Source organism: Martes martes, assembly GCF_963455335.1.
Source record: "Martes martes genome assembly, chromosome: 11".
NCBI classification, from domain to species: domain Eukaryota; kingdom Metazoa; phylum Chordata; class Mammalia; order Carnivora; family Mustelidae; genus Martes; species Martes martes.
This window is the reverse complement of record NC_137899.1, coordinates 62719220-62745090: the sequence shown is the minus strand read 5'-3', so window position 1 is coordinate 62745090 and position 25871 is coordinate 62719220. Positions and strand designations below refer to the sequence as shown.

Below are 25871 nucleotides of genomic sequence, written 5' to 3'. Positions count from 1 at the left end.
TTCTAATTACTCTTATGTGGCAAAATGAAGGCTGGCGACACTGTGCTCACTCCCAAAAAAATTTTTTTTAAAGATTTTATTTATTTATTTGACAGACAGAGATCACAAGTAGGCAGAGAGGAAGGCAGAGAGAGAGGAGAAAGTAGGCTCCTTGCGGAGCAGAGAGCCCGATGTGGGGCTCGATCCCAGGACCCTGGAATCATGACCTGAGCTGAAGGTAGAGGCTTTAACCCACTGAGCCACTCAGGCGCCCCCCAATATTTTTTTAATGACATTTTATTTTATTTTATTTTATTTTTTAAAAATTTTATTTATTCATTTTAGAGCGAGAATGAGAGCACAAGCAGAAAGGCACAGATGGACAGGAAGAGAATCTCAAGCAGACTCCTCACTGAGCATGGAGCCCGATACAGGGCTTGATTCCACGATCCTGAGATCATGACCCAAGCAGAAACAGTCAGATGCTTAACCAACTGAGCCACCCAGGTGCCCCAATTCCCAACTTTAAAAAAAAAACAAACCTCCATTTCCCTAGGGTGCAATTGAGGGTCTTGATTTTGAGCCCTAAGGTGGGGGTGGAGACTGCTTATAAATACATACATACATACATACATACATACCTCAAGTGCCCCAGGGTGCCCTTGATCAAACAACTACTGTGTTTTCTAGATGCTCTGAGGCCCTCCCAAAGTTCCATAACTAGTTCTTCAGGAAATAATTAAGAATATGCCATGGAAAAATACATTTCAGTCAATCAATGAGCCAAACCTTTAAAAGCAACAGCATCGGGGCACCTGGGTGGCTCAGTGGGTTAAAGCCTCTGGCTTTGGCTCAGGTCATGATCCCAGGGTCATGGGATCGAGCCCCATATCAGGCTCTCTGCTCATCGGGGAGCCTGCTTCCCCTCTCTCTCTCTCTGCCTGCCTGCCTCTCTGCCTACTTGTGATCTCTGCCTGTCAAATAAATAAATAAAATCTTTAAAAATAATTAAATAAAAGCAACAGCATCCACGTAGTCAAGCAATTTAGAAATTTATATATAACACATGCCACTAACTAGACCAGTTGTTAAGTGCCTTAAAAATCCCACTCCAAGAATGTCTTCAATTGCACAAACTTCACAATGGAAATATGTCAAATGGATAGATGTGACGATGTGTCTTATTTCCTCACAAGCAAAACAAAACAAAACAAAACAAAAAACAGCTTTAATTAGTTGATCTTTAAATTCCCTTCCAGCTGACCCTGGAATCTGTGTGATTCAAAATTCCAGGTAGCTAAATGATACATGTGTGGTCCTAGAAAAATAGAAAAAGAACTCGAACTAATTTATATCTTTAGAAAAAAAATCTTAAAAGTACCAAAAACAAAACAAAACAAAACACCCAAGCCAACATAAACAATACACTAAATAGTAATCACATCAGGAGGCTGTTTCAGGATCAAACTTTACCTCAGTTAACTAGTTCCACAGTCTTACTACACATGGATAATTTGCACTGCAGTTTCAGGCTAACGTGGCAGAGGGAGGGGTTTGTGTGTGTTCTTCCAAATTAGATGTATTCTCCCTCAAGTAAAGGATTTGGGGGAAAAAATCGAGAGTTAACAGAAAGGACAAAGGAACCACACCTAATTTTATTTGGGTTGAGTGGGTGGAGGGAGACAGAGAATAATACCAATAATACCAACAATAAATGGGAAAAAATTAAGCCTACAGTGAAATTTCAAAACGAAACACTACTGAATCAGGCTCAAACTGGAGGGAAGTGGACATTACAAAGTGGCAGAATTTGGTTAATTTTTGGCAACTCTGCCCCAGTGATTTATTTCCGAGGCAGGGTTCCACCCTCCGTAGCTAAGGCAAGTTATTGCATCAGGCACCGGTGCGGAAGAAACCCATTTGGTGTTTACTACTAGGTCACAGACACCCAGGTCCTATTCCAAGCTTTTGGCTTTGCCTGACTGGATGTGAGAATCCACTTGAGCGAATCTTTTCCCTTGTCCTCTCTAAATTCTAATATTCATACAGTGCCCTAGGAAAAGGAGGCCTGTATTAAATCACCAAGCCCTCCAGCCCATGAAACTTCCCTCCCTACCTCAAAATCAAATTTCAAAATGTTCCACACAGAGATGGCTGACTTCACCCAGTAACTCAGCAACATTTAGCTCACTCACTCCAATCAGTCTTTTGGGAACCCAGAGAAGATGACAGGAGCGAGCGAAGGACGATGAGCGAAGGACAATGAACTCACACCATGATTAGAAAAAGAAGTTCAACATCTCGTCACATCCACGTTTCAACTTTTATTTTCCGAGCCATCATTTGGCTAACGAAGCACTGAATGAAAGAAGGTGTCAAGGAGGAAACACTATGCAAAGCATCCTGAAGACTTTAAAAAAGAGGCCAGCCCTAGTAAGACAGAACCGACAGCTTCGCCTCTGGCCGGGGAAGAATTAGGAACCTGGCAACCCGGGAGGGGGCACAAAGAACACCGCAGAGACTGGAAAACTGAACTTGAGGATTACTGAGCTGGGCAAGGAGTAACCAAAGGTCACCACCCATCGCAGCCCCATCGGAGGGGAGAGGCGCAGACATTAACAAGGACTGGGAAAGAGCAGAGCAGAACGCGAGAGGAGGGACGCAGGATGTCGGAGGGGATCCGAGGGAGTCACCCAAGGAGAATCTAGGGCGCGGGTCCACGGCGAGGAAGGTGGCCAACGCACGCGGGGACCGGAGTCCAAAGTGGGGGAGGAGAGAAAGACACCAGGAAACCAAGGGCTTCCAGCGGATGAAGGAGAGAGTGGGGTAACCGGAGCGGGGGACGGGTGCCCGAGTAGGACAGAGGATGACGGAGAGCAGACCAGGGAGAGGAGAGCCCGGGGGCCCGGGGAGGCGCAGGATGCCAGTACCTGCTGGCGCACGGCAAGCCTGAGAGGGGCTAGCACCTCCTCAGCCCCGGCGCCGTCCATGCTGCTCCGGGAGGCGGCGGCAGGGAATGAGGTCGGGGCGTGGGCGCGCGCGCTGAGGGGTCGGCAGGGCGGGAGCGGAGGCCGGGCCGGGAGCCGGGAAGGCAGCGACAGCAGCAGCGCGGCGCGGGCGGCTCTAAGCAGCGCCGAGCGCGGAGAGGGCATGAGCCGGCGGGCCTGGGCGGTCCGGAGCGGGCGGCGGCGGAAGCGGCGCGCGCGGCCCGGCCGGGAGCATGATGAAATCGCCGCGTAAACGCCGCGGCGCGCGCGCAGCCGCACATTCCCCACCCCGCGACGCGGCCACCGGCAGATTCGACACAGAGCGCGCGCTCCTTCAGAGACTCTAGAGGGCTCGCCCTACCTTGGGCGCCTGGGAGGGCTGCGGGATCTCAGGTAACACCCCGCCAACAGACTTGCACAAAGATAAGCCAGGCCAGCCCAGTAGGGTGGACATTTCGGCACGCAACCCCGGTCCGAGACCTGCAGACTGAGACGCACGAGGACCTTCAAAGCGTAGGCTTTGGGCACTGACACTCGGGCTCACCCACGGAAATGCACGCTTCTTTTGTCTTCGTGCGCCCCTGGGGCTTTAAAGGCCCATATCACATCAACTCAGGGACGTAGACTCAATGTTGCTCAAGCTCTCGTGCTCCTCGTATGAAGAAATAAAAGAATTTATTGATTTGCCCATCTTATCACATCCATGCTTTACCCACTTCAAGAAAATAGTTGGAGAAAGGCGGAGGAGAGGTGAGGAGCTCTTTGGAGAAGGTCAGTTCTGAGCAACCTTTGTAGGGCGAGCAGGATTTGAACCAGCAGAGATGTGGAAAGGCAAGAGGCAAAGAGGGGAGGAAAGACTAGGAAACAAAATAATAGAGGGGAGTGGAGCTGGGAATCTAGACGCCCGCGATTCCCTCCTAATGGCTTTGCCTCTGCAGACCGGCCCTCTTGTGCTTGGGCCCCCAGCTGAGGACCTTCCAGAGATGAGCTTCCTCCCTCCTGCCCCAAAGGTGGGTCAGCAGGCAAAGCTGGATTCCCTTTCCAGAGAGAGAGTAGAAAAATAAAGTGTTGGTTATAGACATAGCATGACGCGCATCCACCAGAATGTCTAAAATGAAAGTGATGGAAAATGCCAAGTGAAGCTCTGGGGACTGTCCCACACTGCTGAGTAGAGAGTCAGTGGGTACAGCCACTTTAAAAGAACTGCTTGATGGCATCTTTTGGAGCCAACCATACACACCTTCCCTGTGGACCCCCCACCACCACCCAGGAGCTTACAGGCTCACCAGAATGAAGTTGTCTTTCTCAGTACTATGGAAGTCCATATTCTCTTCCTGTTCCAAATTGTGGTTCTGGAGAAGGACTGACAGTTGAGCATTATCAGGGCAGCTGAAGAAAAACCTTCCCCAGTATTAAACCATTTGTGTTTTTAGAACTTTTATTTCAAGATTTGACATTAATACAATTTTTATTTGGCTTCATTTTAATACCTAATTTTGAATTTAATATTTTTAAAGATAAAAACAATTTTAACTTTTACATATACTCTTATTTACAGTGTTATTAAAACATTCAAATTCTGTTTATTTTAAATATAATTCTACATATATTTTTAATTCTTTAGATCAATAATGTCTCATTGATGTTCACGTGAGGACAGTCCCAGCTGTAGTCTCCAAATCTGTTTTCCCCCCTCTGCTTCCTCAGTGATTATTTATAAAAGGCAAAGCTGTGCATCTTGCGTCTTTACTCAGGATTTCAATACTTCAACACTTCAATAGGTAGGTCCACATGGCCCTTAGCAGAATTTCCTAAGTGGTTTCCCATGGGAAACTACATCTACAAGACAATAATAATAGATTATATTCATTGAGGGCGTACTATGTACAAGTTAGCATTCTAATTTATTTCCTGTAAATTTATTCACAAGCCAATGAGAGAGACTCCATAATAATTCCCATTTTATAGGTTCAAGATTCAGAGCACTAAGATATAAATAAATTGGCCATCATCACACAACTACTGAGGACCAGAATGTGAGCTGGGGCCAGAGGCAATTTTAACATATAACTTAATGAAGCAAAGTTTGTCTCTTTTTTTTTCTTTTGCTCATTTGTTTTGTTTCTTAAATTCCAAATATGAGTAAGATCATGGATTTGTCTTTCTCTGACTGACTTATTTTACTTACCATTATGCTCTCTAGCTCCATCCATGTTGTTGCAAATGGCAAGATTTCATTTTTTTTTTACAGCTGAATAATATTCCATTGTATATCTATCCTCCACATCTTCTTTATTCATTCATCTATTGATGGATCCTTGGGCTGCTTCCATAATTTGGCTATTGTAAATAATGCTGCAATAAACATAGGGGTGGGGAACCTGGGTGGCTTAGTCAGTTAAGCACCCTGGACTCAGATCATGATCCCAATTCCACATTAGGCTCCCTGCTCAGCAGGGATCCTGCTTCTCGGTCTGCCTCTGCCCCTCCCCCCTCCTCTCTCTCTCAAATAAATAAATCTTAAAAAAGTAAACGTGGGGGTGCACGTATCCCTTTGTAGTAGTGCTTTTGTATTTGGGGGAGTAAATACCCAATAGTGTGATTACTGGATGCTAGGGTAGTTCTATTTTTAATTTTGTGAGGAAACTCCATACTGTTTTCTACAGTGGCTACACCACTTTGCATTCCCACCAATGTGCAAGAGTGTTCCTTTTTCTCCACAACCTCACCAGCACTTGTTGTTTCCTATTATTTTTTTATTTTAGACATTCTGTCAGGTGTGAGGAGATAGCTCATTGTGGTTTTGATTGACATTTCTCTGATGATGAGTGACGTTGAGCATCTTTCCATGTGTCTGTTGGCCATCTGTATGTCTTCTTTGGAGAAATATCTATTCATATCTTCTGCCCATTTTTTAATTGGATTATTTGGGTTTGGGGTATTGAGTTGTATCAGTTCTTTATTTTTTTTTTAGTATTTTATTTATTTTTTTGATAAAGACAGTGAAACAGCAAGAGAGGGAACACGAGCAGGGAGAGTGGGAGAGGGAGAAGCAGGCCTCCTGCTGAGCAGGGAGCCTGATGTGAGACTCTATCCCAGGACCCTGGGATCATGACCTGAGCCGAAGGCACACGCTTAACGACGCCACCCAGGCGCCTGTATCAGTTCTTTATATATTTTGGATACTAAGCCTTTATCAGATACGTCATTTACAAATATCTTCTCCCATTCAGTAGGTTGCCTTTTAGTTTTGTTGATTGTTTCCTTTGCTGTGCAGAAACTTTTTATTTTGATGTAGTCTCAATAGTTTATTTTTGCATCTACTTCCTTTGCCTCAGGAGACATACCTAGAAAAATGTCGCTACAGACGATATCAGAGCGATTCCTCCCTGTGCTCTTCTAGGATTTTTATGGTTTTAGATCTGATATTTAGGCATTTAATCCATTTTGAGTTTATTTTTGTGCATGGTGAAAGAAAGTGGCCTAGTTTCATTTTTTTGCATCTAGTTGTCCAGTTTTCCCAACACCATTTGTTGAAGAGACTGTCTTTTTTCCCTTTGGATATTCATTCCTTCTCTGTCAAAGATTAATTGACTATATCATTGTGGGTTTATTTCTGGATTTTTTGTTCTACTTTATTGATCTATGTGTTTATTTTTATGCCAGTATCATACTGTTTTGATTACTACCACTTTGTAATATAACTTAAGGTCTAGAATTCTGATGCCTCCAGCTTTGCTTTTCTTTTTCCAGATTGCTTTGGCTATTCAGGGTCTTTTGTGGTTCCATACAAATTTTAGGATTGCTTATTCTATAATGTGGAAAACATTGTTGATATTTTAATAGGGATTGCATTAAATGTATATATTTCTCTGGGTAGTATGGACATTTTAACAACATTTGTTCTTCCAAACAATGAGCATGAGCATGGAATGTCATTTCATTTATTTGCATTATCTTGAATTTCTTCCATCATTGTTTTATAGTTTTCAGTCTTTCACCTCTCGGTTTTTTGTTTTGTTTTTTTTTTGTTTTGTTTAGGTCTCTCACCTCTTTGGTTAAGTTTATTCCTAGACATTTTGTTGTTTTTGTACAATTGTAAATGAGTTTTTGGGGTTTTTTTTTGAGATTTTACTCATTGAGAGAGAGAGGGAGAGTAAGCAGAGGGGGAAGGGTAGAAGGAGAAGCAGGCTCCCTGCTGAGCAGGAAGCCTGATGTAGGGGCTCAATCCCAGGACCCTAGGATCATGACCTGAGCCAAAGGCAGATGCTTAACCGACTGAGCCACCCAGGCACCCTATTTTTTTAGTTTCTATATCATTTATTTTTGTTCTAATCGCTATTATTTCTTCCTTTTGCTGGGTTTGGGTTTTGTTTGTTGTTGTTCCCTAAGACTATTCTCAATTTGCATGATTTTCTTTCCTCTCCTTTGCTCAGCTTGGTTACTTTCCATTTCTCTGTCTTCCAGTTCATTAATTCATTCCTCTACTTCTAGCTTGCTACTTATTCCCTCAAGTGTATTTCTTATTTCATTTATTGTGTTCTTGATCTCTGATTGGTTCTTTTTCTTTATCTCTGTGTTAAGGGTCTCACTGTTTTCCAGTCTTTTCTCAAGTCCAATATCTTTATGACCATTACTTTAAATTTCTGTCAGACATATTACTTACATTCATTTCATGTTGTGTCTCTTACTGTGGTTTGGTCCTGTTCTTTCATTTGAGAGATATTTCTTTGTCTCTTCATTTTGTCTGACTTTTTCTGTGTGTTTCTGTGTGTTAGTAAAGTCAGCTACTTTTTTTTTTTTTTTTTTACTCTTAACAATAACAGCCTTATGAACAAGAGGTCCTGAAGTGTGTCCTGCAGTGTAGTGTCCCCTGTTCCTCAGAGCCTGGCACTTCAGGGAGTATCTACTACGTGTGAGTGCTGTTGAGTCTTGGCCTGTTTCTCCTTCAGTCCAGTTGTTTGCAGAAGCTCTCTTTGCCTATTGCGAGCAGTGTTTAGTCCCCAGGATGTGTGGGGTGCATTTTAACAAGGTGTGGGTGGTCTGCTTGTGAAACTAAGTATACCTCCACTGCCACTGAAACTGTGGTCCTGCAAAATGCACAAGCCCTAGAGATGTGGTGTTGGCAGGATTTGCACAGTTCTTCTGTGGGAGAGTCCCGCAGTGCCTAGACTGAAGTGAGCATGACTGGAAAGGATGGATCCCCGATGCATGGGGGGTAGGGTTTGGAGCAGTGTAAAGAGTTTTGTTCAGGTGCTGCTTTCTGCACATGGCCATTGTTTATGCTGAGGTGCATGGGAGGGAAATAATGCCTGCCAGCTCCTTTGTTCCTAGAGGGGTCTCCCAGTGGTGATCTCTGTCTCTCAGGACCACATTCTGAGATAAGCAAATTACTCTCCCTCTCATCTGGTCTGCCCCCAGCATTTGTCAGACCGCTGTGTCTGTGCTGTATCTGCATAGACTGTCAAGGAATCTCTTTAAGGATAAGGATTCTACTTCCTAACCCCCTCCAGGCTCTCCCAGAGCTGAGCCTGCAGATTTTTAATATTCTAGGCTTTAAATCCTGCTGGTTGAAAGAACTCATGAAACTGGCCCCTCTGGCTTTCAAAGGCAGATGTTATAAGGATTCATTCTCCCTGTTTATGGGCTCTCTGGTGTGATAGATAGTCTGTTTTCTACCCTTCTCCATGCCACTAGCTTCCTCCCCACCACAGATGGCCATGGTCCATTTTGCTCCCAGACTGCATCTTTACCCTTCCTACCTTCTTTGATGTGGCTTCTTCTCAACCTTTAGTTGTGAAGTTTGTTCTGCCAGTCTTCAGATTACTTTGGGGGTTGTTTAGGCTGCTGTGAGTGTTATCTAGTTGTAGGCATGGGACAGGCCAAGCTTAAGGTCCTCCTCCACCACCTTTCCCAACACCAATTGTTAAAAGGAAAAAAGCTCACAATATTTATTTCACCTTTGATCAGGTATGGTGCCTTTGTTGAAAATAAATTGACTATATAACGTGAGGCTATTCCTGTGATCTCTATTCTGTTCAAGTAATGCATCTGTCTATCAACCTTTATGCCGATATCACACTTTCTTGATTACTATTGCTTTAAAGTAAGTCTTGAAGTCAGATAACATACATTTTCCACCCTTCCTTCTTTTTCAGAATTGTTTTTAACTATTCCAGGTCCTTTCCATTTCTGTGTAAATTTTAAAATTGACTTCTTAGTTAAAAAAAATACCTGCTGAGATTGTGATTCCATAGGTCAATTTCAGGGTAATTGATGGCTTAACAATACAGGCTTTGGATGTCTTTTGTTAAATTTTTTTTTAAAGATTTTTATTTCTTTATTTAACAGAGAGAGAGATCACAAGTATGCAGAGAGGCGGGGGGGGGGACAGGCTCCCTGCTGAGCAGAGAGCCTGATGTGGGGCTCGACCCCAGGACCCTGAGATCATGACCTGAGCCAAAGGCAGAGGCTTAACCTGCTGAACTACCCAGGCACCCCTATTTTGTTAAATTTATTTTTAAGTATTTTACTTGTTAACTCTGAGTGTTATTTTGTTTTCCAGTGGTTTGTTGCTAGTGATCTTTCATTTACTAATTTTAGTAGTTGGGTTTTTAGGTGTTTTTTTTTTTTTTAGTAGATTCCTTGGGATTTTCTACATTAATGATCATGTCATTTGTATATAGAATCAGTTTTACTTATTCCTTTCCAATCTTTATGCTTTTTTTTTTTTACTTGCCTAGCTGTATAATCTACGTCATCTTGTATAATCTTGCTCATAACATTCCAATATTATTCTTTAAATACATTCAAGGTCTGGAGTAGAGTCCTGTGTTTCACTTCTGATATCAGTAATTAGGTTTTTGGTTTTTTTTTCTGTTGCTGTCTTTTTTTCCTTGATCAGTCTTGCTAAATGTTTACCAATTTATCAATTTTTCAAACATCTAACTTTTGACTTTGTTAATGTTCTCTATTGTTTTGTCCATGTTCTGTTCCATTGATTTCTACTTTATAATTTTTTCCTTTTACTTAATTTGGGTTTAAATTGCTCTTCTTTTTCTAGCTTCTCAAGGTAGAAACTTAGATAATTTCTTGTAAACCTTTTTTTTTTTTTTTTTTTCTAAAAAAAACCTTTAAAATTATAGATTTGCCCTTTAGTTGAATCCCAAAATTTTGGATACATTGTGTTTTCATTTTCATGTAGTTTAAAATGCTTTCTAATTCCCTGTGTGATTTCTTCTTTGACCCATTAGTTATCAAGAAGAGTGTTGTTTAGAGGCTCATAGATGGCTCAGTTGGTTAAGCACCTGCCTTCAGCTCAGGTCATGATCCCAGGGTCCTGGGACGGAGCCCCACAGCAGGCTCCCTGCTCAATGGGGAGCCTGCTTCTCCCTCTCCCTCTACACCTCCCCCTCCTCCTACTCATACTCTCTCTCTCTCTCTCTCAAATAAATAAAATCTTTAAAGAAAAGAAGAATGGAATTCATTTCCAAATATTTGAAACCAAATAAGTTAATTTCCAAATATTCAAAAACTTTAAGCATATACTGTTACTTTTATTGTTGCTTTCTAGCTTAATTCCCATGTAGTCAGAGGAAAGCATTTGAAATTTATTGACTTCGGTAAATTTTGTGACCCAGCATAAGGCAGTACCTTGGTGAATTCTCCATGAGTACTTAAAAAAATATTGATTATGCAATTGTTGTGCCTAGTGTTTTATAACAGTCAGTTAGAAAGGTGGTTGATAGATTACTACTTTTTTGTCTAGTTCTATCAATAACTGAGAGAGGATGTTAAAATCTCTGATAGTGAATTTGTCTCTTTCTGCCTTTCATTCTGTCATGTTTGCTTCATGTATTTTGACTTTATTAGGCATATACACATTTAAAATTGTTTCATCTTTTTGCCGAATGACACTTTTGTTATTATGAAATGTTCATCTTCATCTCTAAATATACCTCTTATCTTTAAAACTAAGTGATCTCATATTAATATAGCCATTCAAGCTTTTTTATGATCAGTGCCAAGGGCTTTTGGGTAATGAGTCCTCCTGCCATAAGCCATGTGAGTGGACCACCTAGGAGTCATGCCTTCCAGCTCCAATCCAGCCTTCAGATGACTGCAGCCCCAGTCAAGGTCTTGCATCTAACCTTATGGAGGGCCCTGATCCAGAACCACCTAGCTGGACCGCTTCCAATTTTCTGACATATAGAAACTGTGAGATAATGTTTGTGGCTTTTTAAGCTGCCAGGTTTGGGGGTAATATGTTACACAGCAACGGATAACTAATACAGGGTTCTTCCCTGAACTGGTTGTACAGTCCCTTCTCTTGAGAAATGAGTGACCAGACTGCTGGCCTTCAAGGGACCTTTCGAGGCTTTGGCAGTGATTGCCACTGCAGTGAGAATGATATCCTCCCTGAATCTCCTTATAACAGAAAAGCTAGGCACCTGTCATATTCAATAAACATGTACCCCTTTACCTAAGAAGCAGAAAACTCCACAGCTTGATTTTCTGGGTCTTTTCCCTTAGGTCCAGGCTGCTACAGCAGAGGCTAAAGCACAGAGGTGCCCTGAGGAAGATTCTAAATCCAGAGTAAGTGAACCCGGCCTGTGACCCATGTGGTCTGGCTTCCAAAATTGTCTGGCACTGACTCTCCTTTCTGGACCCTGAACAATTAACAAAATTTTGCCTTGACTTCTATCTTCCCTAAGCAAAGATTTGTTTCAGCTTCTGTTCTCCAACAACAAGGAGGTAAGTTCCCTTGAAACCTTAGTGGTACCAGTGGCTAAGGCAGGATAATTTATTCTAAGATTAATTTCTGTTTTGATTTCACTGACATGGAAGCATTGGGAGGAAAGAGAACGGTTTCTGTTCCCTTCCCTCTTTGATCCCCAGGGCATAGGTAAGGGAAGATTAAATTAGGAGTTGGGGAAGATACCCACTTAGGGACTTGTACAGTGAGAAGCAGAAGCAACTAGAGTAGCAAGATGGATCCAGATGAAATGGAGACCAGCAACTGTTCCCAAATACCATGTGGTCATAGTGCCAGAGTCTCAGTGAGTGGCGGTTACTCTGGCACCCCTAGGAGGGCTGGATCCAAGTGCTGGGAATCGTCACCTTTGAAAGAATTCCTTTGCTCCAGCTTGGCACAAAACTGACCATACTGTTGGCCTTCAAGGTACATCCGAGCATTTGGACAGGGAATGTCACAGTGCTAAGATTGTGTCCCCCTGAAACTTTTGTAATGCTTAAGAGCCCTGGCACCCATCACATAGTTATTCAGTAAACATTTACCAAGAACCTACTATGTGCCAACCATTGTTCTAGGCACTGGAGGAATAGCAACGTACAAAACCTCCTATTCACAAGGAGCTTAGATTTTTTGGGACCAAGCAGGCGATATAAAAATAAGCTGTTAAGGGGCACCTGGGTGGCTCAATAAGTTAAGCATCCAATTCTTGATTTCCCCTCAGGTCATGATCTCAGGGTTGTGAGGTTGGGCTCTGTGTTGAGCCCGGAGTCTTCTTGAGATTCTCTGCCTTTCCCTTTCCATCTGCCCCTGCCCCTCCTCATTCTCTCTTTCCCTCTCTCTAAAATAAAATAAGTAAAATGTTTGAAAAAAATACACTGGTTAATAAACAGTTTCAGATAGCGATAAGGACTCTAAAAATAATAAAGCAGGGAGGGGTGCCTAGGTGGCTCAGTCAGTAAAGTGTCCAACTCTTAATTTCAACTCAGGTCATGATCTCAGAGTTGTGAGATCAAGCCCCACATCAGACTCCATGCTGGGTGTGGAGCCTGCTTGAGATTCTGTCTCTCTCTCTCTCCTTCCCTCTCTAAAAATAAAATAATAATAATAACAACAACAACAATAATAATAAAGCAGAGAAAATTGGTAAAGCATGACTTGAGATGGGGCTTTTAGAGAGGTGGTCAGGCCTCTCCAAGGAGGCAACTTTTGATCTAGGATATAGAGATAACAAGATATCAAGAAGATTTGCAGTAATGGCACGTGCAAAGGCCCTGAGGTAGGAACCTAATTGGCTTGTGTAAAGAATAGTAGAAAAACCCATGTGTCTAGAATGTTGTTAATGACAAGGAGAAAGATATGAAATAAGATCAGAGAAGTCTGCGAAGTCCAAATCATAAAGATCTTGTAGGCCATGATAAAAAAAATGTTAATTATTTTCATCTGCAGTGGGGAGTTGCTGAAGCATTTTAAGCAGGGGAGTAAATGGTCTGACGCCTGTTTTAAGATGATCATTCTGGTTGTTTGTGGACATTGGGCTGGAATGAGACAAGAATGGGGACAGGGAAAGCAGTTAAGAGGTTTTTCTAACTCCCAGTTAAATTTCTGGGTCAGAGGAGCAACAGTGGACATGCTGAGATGGGCTGGTTTCAGAAAGTACCTGGAAGGTAAAGCAAATCAGACATGCTGATGGATTTGTCTTGTTAGAGGAAGAAGGAGCATCAGAAAAGAAAATCACAAAGATGGACTTGTGGATATTGGGAGCCTGAGCAAATGGGTAGAGTGTGGTGTCATTTCCTGGTATGGAGAAAAGTAGGGGAGAATCAGCCTCCCTGCCTCAGAGGAAAGGGATTCGTAAAACAGGATATGAATTAGACCTAACAAAGAATATGGTGAGGGAAGGCAGGAGAAGAAGATGGATAAAGTAGAGACAGACGCTGCATGCAGTTAAGGGACTTGCCTTCTGTTAGTGTTTGGTTTTCTGGGAAGGGAGAGGCAAAGTCATTTGTTGCCCGCAAGGGGAATTATTCCTTCGCTATGATGTTGGGGAGGGTGGAGACGGTCTGGAAAAGTCCTCGTGAATAACTGAAGAGCAATCCTGCTGGGGAAATGTGGGAAGGAGTCACCCAGCTGAGCATGGAGACGATTCTGAGTCAAATTTTGTCCCCTGAAAAAGCGTGCTGTAGCTTAACCCCAGTACCTCTATATGACATGAGCAAGTTCTGAGTGTACCCAGAACATCTTTTGTTCAACAAGTCTTATCTGTCTTCACCACCTGCACTAAATGCCCCCAGTGGAGTTGGAGTAGTCAATATCAGAGAGCGGACTCCTATGTTAGACTGGGTCCTCCAAGATGCAGACACCATTCAGGACTAAGTGCACCAGGATTTTATTAGGGAAAATGAAGTAGGGAGGAATCAGAGAGGCCAGGAGAACCACCAGATCATGGTGCCAGTCCGACCCGAGTGAAGGCAACGGAGTAACAGCTGAGTATAGCATCCTAGCCTGCCGCATAGTCTCAGGAAGCCTCAGCAAAGCCATAGGGGAGTTCTGGAACCCAGTTGACAACACGAGAGTCCCCTGTACTCATAGGAACCATCTGCCGTGGTGTGGGGGCTGCACTCGGTCACTGGCAGGGAGCAGCCTCCAGAAGGCCTGCCTCTGCACCAGCACTGGCATAGGTTTCCAAGGGGTTCTTGGTTTCCATGCAGTTGGGGTCCTCAGTCAGTGACACTCCCCGAAGTAAAGAGTTTTAGGAGTCATATTCTCATGATGCCCCCCCCATCAGATTAACATTTAACCCAGGTTTAGGTTTACTTTTGTCTTGTCCCTTCTGGATCCTTTGAGTTCCAGCCAATGCAATATGATTGAATTTGCCACATGCTACTTCCCAGTCCAACCTAGAAGAACTCCCGTGTGCGATCCTCCATGCCCTTTCCTGTCTGTTGGCTGGATGTTGGTGTCCACATGTTGAAGATGGCAGATCCTGGTCCCTGAGTGACTATGTGACCAGAGTCTATTGCTGCCCCTGCCTTTTCCTGTTAAGCTGTTTGAACCATTGACATGAGTGAAAAGTAAATTTCTATTGAATTTGAGGTGTGATATGTTCTGGTCTATTTATTAGAGCAGTAAGCTTGCCCGAGCTGCTCTACTGCCATAGGCCAGCTATGAGAAAGATGGCAAAGATACTCAGGACATAGGAGAAGGAGGGAGAGAGTGAAGACAGCATTTGATTTACAGAAGTTCTGTTAATACATGACTTTTTAGGACTGTGAAGTTGGGCTGTGCTGGGATCACTCACATAGGCTGATGGGGAATTATCCCAAGTGAAGGGACTGACAGGGAGTCCGGGTACACTTCTCTGGGCCAGTATCTCTCCAGCTTTCTCATGTGCCTACTTGGAGTGAGGTACATACCTCTCTCTTTTGACTTCTTCTCCTGCCATTTGTCCTCCAAGCTAAGGTTTGTGTGGGAGTCCCAGGAACCCCACTCCGCTTTTCTTCCAGCCCATGCCTCTAGAATTCTAAGAATTCCGGAATTCCAGACCTTGGTGTGGGAGGGAAGAGGCTCATGTCTAATCCCATCTTCCCTAACTCTCTCTGTGGCCTTCAATAAGGCCTTTCCCTCTCTGGCTTCAGCCTTCCTTTCTGAACAACAAAGGGTACTGGACCTGCTGACCCCTGGCCCCTTCCCACTCTTATGGGCTTATGAAATTGTGACTTTGGGGAACAAATCCCTAAGAAGTGGAAGGAGAGCTGGTTTGCTTCTGTCCAGCAGAGGGGAGCAGTTCCCCACAAACCAGCACTCAGGCTGGGCGTCATCTGTGTCCCACCCTATAGGCCCAGCCGTCAGAGGCGTTCAGAGCAGAAAGGAGCCAGAGTTCTGGGCATGAGAGACCCTACCCCAAGATGGTGAGCACAGGGAAGGCCTCCACGGCCTTCTCAACCCTATGAGAAGTCATTTGGGCCTGCTGTGCCTCTCCTGCAGAGAGAGGGTGGGTCAGTAGGGCTCTGGCTTTGCCAGTTTGATGGGAAGGAGGAAGCTTATGTAAACTAGAAAGAGAAGACAGGCAAAAACGGACAAACAAAAGGCTCCCCAAAGCTAGGTGTTTCTCCTAGATTGACAAGTCTCCAGCAGAATGGGATTTCACACTTCGGGTTTGAACTATGCCCCTCTGAAAGACCAGGCCACCTCAGAATGTGACCTTATTTGGAACAAGGGGGTCAGTGCAAATATAATGACTTGAGTTCATATGGGAGTAGGGTGGACCCTTATTCCAATATGACCAGTGTCCTTATAAAATGAGGGGAATTTGGACACAGACACAAAGGGAAGACAGAGGCAGAGGTTGGAATCATGCTGCCAGAAGCCAGGTGACACCTGCAGCTGCCAGAAGCTGGAAGATGCTCCCCTGGAACCTTCCGGAGAAGCAGGGCCCTGCCAACACTTCCAGCTCCAGACCCAGGAGACGATACATTTGTGTTAAGTCACCCAGCTTGGGGAACTTTTTTACAGCAGTCCTAGCAAACCCCCATGTTTTCAGGATAAAGCCCAGTGTCCCTATGGCATGCCTCCCAGCCTCACTGCCCACGCACCGTATGATCCAGCCTTACTAACTCACAAGAGGGATGGCCATCTACCTTTGGCCTCTGCACATATTCATACCTGGAACGTTTTCTTTCATCTCCATTTCCCTGTTACACCTAGCATATGCCTTCTACTGGGAAGGGTTCTTGGATACAAACAAGATCCCATTCAGGCTAGCCTGAGTGACAGAACATGTATTAGGGGGCCAGCAGGAGCCTGGAGGCCAGGCTCAAGAATGAAACACCTCTGGATGGCCAAGAAGCAGAGGCTGGGATATCAGTTAGGACTTGCATTTGTCTGTAAGTCACAGAGATGTGAAAAACAGACACAGAACAACACAGCACTCTTTTTCAGCCATGTACAAAGAAGCTCAAAGATGAGAAATCCAGGGCAGGTCCAAGACTTGGGGATGTTGGGGCTGACTTCTCTGATGGTTGATGAAGTGCTAAGTGATATAGGAAAGACATGAGGTTTCGAGGCCAACGGCCACGAAGGAATTCCTGAGACATCTTTGGTGTGAAAAGGTGGTTTTATTAAAGCACAGGGATAGGACCTGTGGACAGAAAGAACTGCACTGGGGTCATGAGGAGTGGCCCATTCGTTATATACTTTCAAATTGGGAGGGGGTTAGGGATAGCCTAAGTCTCTAAGGAATTTTGGAAGCAAGGTTTCCAGGACCTTGAGGTGGTTAGCTATTGTTGGGAAAAGGTCATTCATTACCCTCTCATAAAACCTTAGGGGCACCTGGGTGGCTCAGCTGGTTGGGCAACTGCCTTCGGCTAGGGTCATGATTCCAAGATTCTGGGATCAAGCCCCACATCGGGCTCTCTGCTCTGTGGGGGAGCCTGCTTCTCCCTCTCCCCCTGCCTACCGCTCCTGCTGGTTGTGTTCTCTCTCTCTCTGTCAGATAAATAAAATCTTTTTTTAAAAAAATCCTTAGTCATGAGACCCTTCAGATGTATATCAGTGGGCCATATACTTGGGGGATGATTGCCAACATGTATCTTGGGGGTTTAGAGATAAAGGAAATTTCTTTTTTTTTAATTTATTTATTTTTTTTTTATAAACATATAATGTATTTTTATCCCCAGGGGTACAGGTCTGTGAATCGCCAGGTTGACACACTTCACAGCACTCATCATAGCACATACCCTCCCCAATGTACATAACCCCACCCCCCTCTCCCAACCCCCCTCCCCCCAGCAAACCTTAGTTTGTTTTGTGAGATTAAGAGTCACTTATGGTTTGTCTCCCTCCCGATCCCATCTTGTTTCATTTATTCTTCTCCTGCCCTCCTAACCCCCCATGTTGCATCTCCACTTCCTCATATCAAGGAGATCATATGATAGTTGTCTTTCTCTGATTGACTTATTTCACTAAGCATGATACCCTCTAGTTCCATCCACATCATTGCAAATGGCAAGATTTCATTTCTTTTGATGGCTGCATAGTATTCCATTGTGTATATATACCACATCTTCTTTATGCATTCATCTGTTGATGGACATCTAGGTTCTTTCCATAGTTTGGCTATTGTAGACGTTGCTGCAATAAACATTCGGGTGCACGTGCCCCTTCGGATCACTACGTTTGTATCTTTAGGGTAAATACCCAGTAGTGCAATTGCTGGGTCATAGGGTAGCTCTATTTTCAACTTTTTGAGGCACCTCCATGCTGTTTTCCAGAGTGGTTGCACCAGCTTGCATTCCCACCAACAGTGTAGGAGGGTTCCCCTTTCTCCGCGTCCTTGCCAGCATCTGTCATTTCCTGACTTGTTAAGATAAAGGAAACTTCTAAAGGAGTTTTTATATGTTAAAGTAGACTTACAGGATCCTGGGGGTCGGGCTAAGATTGCTTTTGCCCTTAACAAAGTATTAACATAAAGGCAGCTGAGTTGCTAGAGGAAGGTCACTCTGCCTATTTCAAGGACTTGTCAGTGGGCAAGTAAGGAAAGTTAATACTTTTTCTTCAGCCTTTGTTTCCCACATCACCAAGCTTTAGGCCCACGTCTTAGGCGGAAAGGATAAGGAAGCAGGACCAGAACATGGGCTAGCACAGCTGCCTCCCTCCTCAGGAGTCCTCGCAGAAGCCACGTGCAACAGCCTCTGACATCTCACTGACAAGGCAGAAGGGGAGGGGAGGAATCCGGCATGAGAGCAGAGGGGGATACTGGCAAACGAGAAGCACTTTAAATCGCCCAGGGGCAGATGAAAGGAAATTCTTTGATGTTACTCCATAGTTTACTTGCCTGAAAGAAAAGGGTGAAAAGATCTGTTTAGCTGGAAAGGTGTCACTGCCATCTCAAGATCAGCCTGGCTGGCCAGATGCCAAAGTGCATTCAGCTCACTGTGATTTGTTCCTCCTGATGACAGCAGGAGGAGAAATCGCTCTCTCAGCCCCATGGCAACCAGACTTCCCTCTCCTGTAACAGGAGAACTGGCAAGTGCACCCCTGCAGGCGCCGATCCATTAGCGCCAAGCCGTGTGCTGAGTGGTTGGAATGCAGAGATGCATCCGCTGAAGCTTCCCCACTCCGTGGGAGCCTACATGCTGGCAGAGGAGACAGATGTGCACAGCCAGCAGCATATACCGAGTAATCCGTGAAAGGGGCGGACGCAGTGCTGCCTGATCAGCTCCCTGGGATCTTCTCCGAAGAGCTGAGTTTGACTTGAACTGGATAGAGTTGGTCAGGAGCAGGAGCTGGGGAAGCTGGAGGGCTGTGGCACGTGTGGAGAACAATAGGGGTGGCCGGAGCCCAGGGCTCCCAAGGGTGCTGGAGACAGAGAATGCTCCACTGTTCTCGCTCCGGTCAGCCTCAGCCTAGGGCCCAATCCAGGAGCCGGTTTCCAGCCTTTTTTTTTTTTTCCCTTTTACCCCTTCCCTCTTTTATTTTATTTTATTTTTTTAAGATTTTATTTATTTGAGAGAGAGAGAGAGTGTGTGTACCAGTGCGAGGGAGAGGGAGAGAGAATCTGAAGCAGACTCTGCACTGAGCGCAGAGCCTACACTGGGCTCGATCCCACAACCATGAGACCGTGACCTGAGCTGAAACCAAGAGTTGAACACTTAACCAACTGAGCCACCCCTCCCTTCTTTTTAAAAAATCCTCTCATGATACCACAGTGATCATGATGGCATGATACCAGCTTCTCTACCTTCTTTCTGGTTGCCCTTCCTCTTCTTATTTCCTCCCTCGCCTGCTTAAATTCTGACTGTCTTCGCAGTCTGCACTGCCTCTGGACGTATTAGAAACCTCTCCATCTCTATTTTTCCTTGTGTATTGGTTTCAGTTTCTTCTACCACAAGATTAGCCCTCTACACGTGTTTGGGAACGTGGCACCAAGAACCCCAGTGTGGCAAACATTATGGAAATATGTTTCCCCCATCTCTGTCTATTGATCCTGGAGAGTGATTCTGATTGGCACTGGTTGGGTCATATGCCTGCCCGGGTCATATGCCTGCCCTGTGGCCCATCACTGTATCATAGGGATGGGGTGGTACGGTTCATGATGAGGGAAATCATGAACCTCCATGACTGGCCCCATCAAAGTCACATGGAGTGAGTGAAAGGCATTTTCCAAAGGCAAGTGTGTCAGTTAGGGCTCTGGTCAGGAGACAGAAACTACACGATGTTAACAGGGAGAGTTGAATATAAATGATTATTAATGATAACAGGGGCTTAACCATCAAGGGGTAAAGAGAGCTCTAAACAATATAGGAACCAATGAAAACAAAATGTGGTATATATGTGCTGTAGAATATTATTCCAGCACAGAAGGAGGGAAATTCTGACCTACACCATAGCATGGATGAACCTTGAAAACAGTATGCTAAGCAAACTCAGAAAGATACAACAGGACAAATACTACATGATTCTGCTTCCACAAGACCCCTGGAAAAGGCAAGTTCATAGCAACAGAAAGTAGAATAGAGGTTACCAGGGCCTGGGGACAGGGAATGGGGATGGACTTTCAGTTTGGGATGATGGAGAAGTTCTGGAAATAGATAGTGGTGATGGTTACCCAACATTGTGAGTGTACTTAATACCACTGAATTGTATGCTTAAAAGTGGTTACAGTGATCGATTTTATTTATGTAGATTTTACCACAATTTTTGAAAGTCCACAAGCATCGTGGTTAGAGTAGCTGGCACTAATCTCGCACTGAAGCAGAAGACCCAAGGAAGAAAGCACCTTGGGAAGGGGTTCCCCCACTGAGCATCAGACTGCCCCTGGAGAGACACTCTAGGGCCCTTCTTCCTCAAACACAAAGGTACAGTTTAAAGGGGCATAGGTCATTGCACTGGGGTTTCGTTGTTTGACTTGGATCGCCATTACATCAGTTTGGTTAAGGAACGTGAATGGGGGGGACACCTTGGTGGCTCAGGGGATTAAAACCTCTGCCTTCGGCTCAGGTCATGATCCCAGGGTCCTGGGATCGAGCCCCGCATCGGGCTCTCTGCTTGGCGAGGAGTCCGCTTCCCTTCCTCTCTCTGTCTGCCTCTCTGCCTGCTTGTCATCTCTGTCTGTCAAATAAATAAATAAAATCTTAAAAAAAAAAAAAAAGGAACATAAACAGGTCTCTGACTGCCACACCTGGCCTCCCCCAAGACCACTTGGGCCTCAAGAGAAGCAGGTGAATTTATATCAGTCAGGTAGAAAGAAGGTTGTCCCAGTTGGGTGTCTGAACAATATAAGGGGACATTCAGAAGCATGTCTGCCAGTGCTACAGAGCATCAGGCCCAGAGAAGTACTTCAGAAATGGCCGTGACCTTGTGAGTTTTCCTATTTCCATGGTGTGCAGGCGGGTTGAGTGACCCACAGAAGGCCAGGTGGGAGAAGTAGGGGCCGCCAGGCCCAGGCAGACTGTGTGACTACACCATGTTTCATGGACGAGAATGCAGTCATTGCACCCCTGCACTCACAGCTCAGCCCCTCCGGGGTCCGAGGTATGTCCCTTTGAGGCGCTGGAGGCATGGCTCTCCCTCTACCCCACAGGATTGGCACAAGCCATTCTAGTGCCTGTACCGTCATCTTTCATTCATCCATCCCCACCACATGCCCACACCTTCTGTCCAGAAGGGACAAGTGCAAGAGTGACAAGGGCATTTTTACAGAATTTCCAGAAACCTACTATAGAGCGGGGTGGGTCACTGCAGGAGGCTTCAGTGAGCAGGGCTCTCAACCAAGTGGCCATTATCTTTGTGATCTAGGGCCATCTCAGGACAACAAGAAAATCCAGGTAGCTGAAAAGGAATTAAGTTTATGTCCTCTCACTCCATTTTTGGGTCCCTTTCTTGCTTTTAAGAGCAGAGTAGGAGGGAAGAGTATCATGGCCAGGAATGGTCAGGGGAGAATCCCAAACTTTCAAAATAGGCTTATATGGCTCACCAACCTTCTTGTCCTGATGATTACTCAGAAAGCGCCAGGAAGAGATGATCCCATGCTAGGCACAGCACATTGAGGGGCCAGTACTCGGCTTGAGCTGCTGTAACAAAATACCACAGCCTGGGTGCCTTAGACAATAGACATGTACTTTCTCACCCTTCCAGAGGCTGGAAGCCCACCATCCAGGTGCTGGCAAATTCATGTTCTGATAAGAGCCCTCTCCCTGGCTTGCAGGGGACCACTCTCTCACCATGTGCTCACATGGCCTTCAGTATTATCCATGGTCTGGTGTCTCTTCCTCTTTTTGTAAGGACACCAGTTCTACTGCGTCAGAGCCCCATATATGACCTCACTGAACCTTAATTACACCCCTAATGATCCTATCTCCTAATACAATCACATTGGGGCTTAGGGCTGCAACCTGTGAATTTAGGGGGGAACACAGTTACTGAATGGTGTTCCCCCCCGTAACAGTAACCCAGCTGAAGAGGAGGTGACAGGGGTAAAGTTAGATGTCTGGGAGTTAAGTTTAAAGGAGACTGTTCCAGTGCTGGATAGTGCCACATGCCTGCAGATGACAAGAGCATGACAAGACCATGATATACCTTGACAGTGGGCCACCTCTTGGGTGGCCTTTGCATTATCAATCATAGGTTTCCATAGGTATGGAAAGCTGAAAACAAAACACAGTTTTGTTTCAAAGGCCGGAAGAGCCCACATTGGTAATGGAGCTGCTGTATTTCTCCATGCCTGGAACAGTGCCTGGCACATCACGTATGCCCAGTATATTCATAGTCATTGGGCTTCTTTGCCTATCTCATTCTTTTAAACTCTTTTATTTCCATTTTATTTTGCTGAGTTTTGGTTATTGCGACCTTCTGTGTCCTTAATATTTTCAGCAGTGTTTTTTTCTCCCTTGGGCTATTTTCTGTTTTTATTTTCTTTTTCCACTTTTTTCCTGGGTTCATGTTTCACCTCCTGATGTCTTGCCATCTTTCCCTGTACTCTTTCTTCTTAGAGGCAATCCCTTCATCAAGTCTTTAAATGCCTGCAGTTTGGGGCACCTGGGTGGCTCAGTGGGTCAAGCCTCTGCCTTCAGCTCAGGTCATGATCCCAGAGTCCTGGGATCGAGTCCCGCATCGGGCTCTCTGCTCAGCGGGGAGCCGGCTACCCCTTTTCTCTCTGCCTACTTGTGATCTCTCTCTCTCTGTCAAATAAATAGATAAAATATTTAAAAATAAATAAATTAAATAAATGCCTGCAGGTCTTTGGCTACAGCTTTTGTCTGCTCTATGGCAGCATTTTCCTGGGAAGCGTTTCACATCTGCCACTTGCTTTTCCTTTCCCTTTCCTGCGCATGGAGAGATCCTTCGCATTTTCCTTTTGATGAATCATCTTTGAACAAGCAGAGTTTTTCCCAGATCAGCTCTTTGCAGGAACATGGTGTGGGAGGGGTCAGAGCAATGCTTCTCACTAGCTGGAATTTTCCTCACAACCCAGGCTTTACACATGAGCTTGATCAACCTTCACTTCTCAGCTTAGGCATGTCTGGGCAAGTTTGGCAACCCAGAGATACTGGCCTCTGCCAAGGAGATTTGCCTGATTTGATTTTCGTTTATTTATTCATTTGTTGCCTGAATGATGACAGAAGAAGTTTATGTCCCAGTGCCTGGGAGCAGAGAGAGGGTGGAAAGACAGGGTATCTGCAGTCAGCCTCACGAGGACCATTGTGGCAGTCTGGAGAGAGCTGCTGCAGGACGCAGAAATCAGAGCTCTTCTGCTTCGGGGCCAGATGATCGTGTGAGAGGCCACAGCATGGCAGAGAATGTCAGCACTTCTCCCACTCCTGCCAGGATCAGGCTCAGGAACAGGGGCTGAGAGGAACTCAGGCCTGGTTTGGCATCATATGAACCGAAATCTTGGGTTACAGAGGACAGAAGCCAGCCTGACCAACAAGTGCAAGCATCCGAGCTTTTCTTTCTCCTTCCACCTTCTCCACGTTTCCTGTGCCGCCATCAACAACAGGACCACCCTCCCCACATCTTACCACCCCGGCTGCCTCCTACTCCTGGACCCAAGCTTGGCCTACCACCTTTTAAGACCTAGTTAGGAGTCTAAATGTTTGAACATCTTAATCAAAAAGGAACCTATTGTAGATCACAAGATCAAAGGAGGAACTGAAAGTATTGGGCTCTGTACAGATGGGGCCCTGCCTCAGGCGGCTCAGCCGGAATCCTCTTTGGACTTCCCCTGAGATTCAGAATCCTGGACAGAGAGTCTTATGTTTATCAATAATGTGAGAAAAGAACTAAAATACATCAGCCACCAAGGGCTAATGTCATCTTTTTTGTGTTTGCTCATGTCGAAGAAACACCAGTGCAGTATCATGCCTGAGCCTGTCCTCCCCAGAGATTGCCTGACCATTTCATGTATTCAGTTAAGCTCAAAGGAACCAAATGATAGCAATGGCCAAACTTTTTTTTTTTTTTAAGATTTTATTTATTTGAGAGAGAGAGGGAGACAGAGTACACCAGCACAATTGGCAGGGAGGGGCAGAGGGTGAGGAAGAAGCAAACTCCACACTGAGCAGGGAGCCCCACATAGGGCTCAATCCCAGGACCCTGAGATCATGACCTGAGCCCAAGGCAGATGCTTAACCAATGGAGCCACCCAGGCATCCTAGCAATGGCCAAACTTAATCGTCAACAACCCTGTATCTTTACATGGGTAAAAACCAACCAATCACTCTTTTCACTATTGGTGTCAAGTTAAAATATGATATTTTTTTTTGAAACGTCTGTTTCCTTTTATAATCCTTATGTAATCTAGGTTACTGTGGCCCTTGGTTCTTCATTTATCTCCTAAAAAGATTTGATCTCAACTCAGTCCCATCCATATCACCTACTGGCATGAGTTGTGTGGTGCTCAGATGAAAGGCTTCCTGACGGCCTGCCTAAACCCAACTCAGCATTCAAGAGAAATTCTGATGGGGAGAATTTGGAGAGGACTAAATCTGGGAGGATTCAATTAAATCGATAAAAGGATTACTTGGACCTAAGTAAGAAAAAGGAATTCATGGAGAAGAAAAAGATGTTTCATTACACAAAGACATTAAAACCTGAAGCAGTTGCCATTGAGATTTTTGTTCAGGAAATGAGTATCGACACCTGCTGGGTCCCAAATGGTGTATTTCATGCTAACGGTACCCAAACAGAGAAGACCTGGGCCCAGAGCCCACTGAGCAGTGGAGACAGTATTTGCATGTTTCAGTGAATCATCAGGAACCAGGATCCACAACAACAACAAAAAATTATGTTTTAATTGCCTTTTTTTCCTGATTATAACAACAATGCATGCTTATTGAAGAGAATTTGGGAAACAAAGAAGAAATTTAAAATGGTCTCTGATGCTGCCAGCAGAAATAATCACTGTTAATGTTTTTTGTAAATATATGTGGTTATAATAAACACTGACATTGATTAAACGCGTTCCACGGGCTAGACTCTCCTTTCATCACTAGCCCTATGAAGTGGGTACCATCATCGTCATCATTTTACTGATGAGGAAACAGATTTTGAGGTTAATCTGCTCAAAATCCTATGGCTAGGAATTGGCAGAGGTAGAACTAACTCCAGACTCATCTTGTCTTCTTCTCACGCTCTCAAACAGCCCAGGGACCAGAAGGGCCCAGCAACTAAGGCTTTGTCATCAGAGGGGCAAGGCACTTCTGAACAGCTCACGGCTGCCCCTCAGATCTGACTTGCAGGGGACTAATGCCCAATTCCTGTGGAGATACCAGGGCTGAACTAGCTATACTGTCTAAAAATAAAAACAAAACAAACCAGAAAATCTTGGTCTCTTTGGGAACTCTTTAGCAGAGGCAAAGGACAGAAAAGAATTGTTTGGCACACTTTGGGTGGAGGGCACCATGAAGCCCAATGTAGTGCTGCCACCTGGTGGAATTAGTGGTATAGGACACCGTGTCCCACAAGAACAGCCCTGAAAACACTCCCTGGGAGGAGGAGAAGTTATTTGGAGAGAACTTTGCAAGAAGTTGGAAGTCTTGCATTAGGGGGTAGGGACAAGAATTATAATTGCTAATGTCACGCCCTTGCCTTCCCCATATCCTGACAGGAGATGAAGAAACTCAGATTATGTATATCTTCCTATGATCATAAAG

The 25871-nt window shown here is 44.8% G+C and overlaps 1 protein-coding gene and 1 long non-coding RNA gene across 2 annotated transcripts in view; one reads left to right on the top strand and one right to left on the bottom strand.

Moving 5' to 3' along the window:
• The window catches only part of GARS1 (glycyl-tRNA synthetase 1), a 45834-nt gene extending 42619 nt beyond the window's left edge, over window positions 1-3215 (bottom strand). The window contains exon 1 of the mRNA XM_080818320.1: window positions 2910-3215. Coding sequence (XP_080674446.1) covers window positions 2910-3131 — 222 coding nt within the window. The 5' untranslated portion in view covers window positions 3132-3215. The remainder of the gene's footprint in view (window positions 1-2909) is intronic.
• A 62-nt stretch (window positions 3216-3277) lies between these two features.
• Window positions 3278-25179, top strand: LOC308352223. The gene is made up of 3 exons (XR_013967639.1): window positions 3278-3359; window positions 11499-11561; window positions 24521-25179. It is a non-coding gene; the product is annotated as an uncharacterized lncRNA (long non-coding RNA).
• Window positions 25180-25871: the final 692 nt, after the last annotated feature.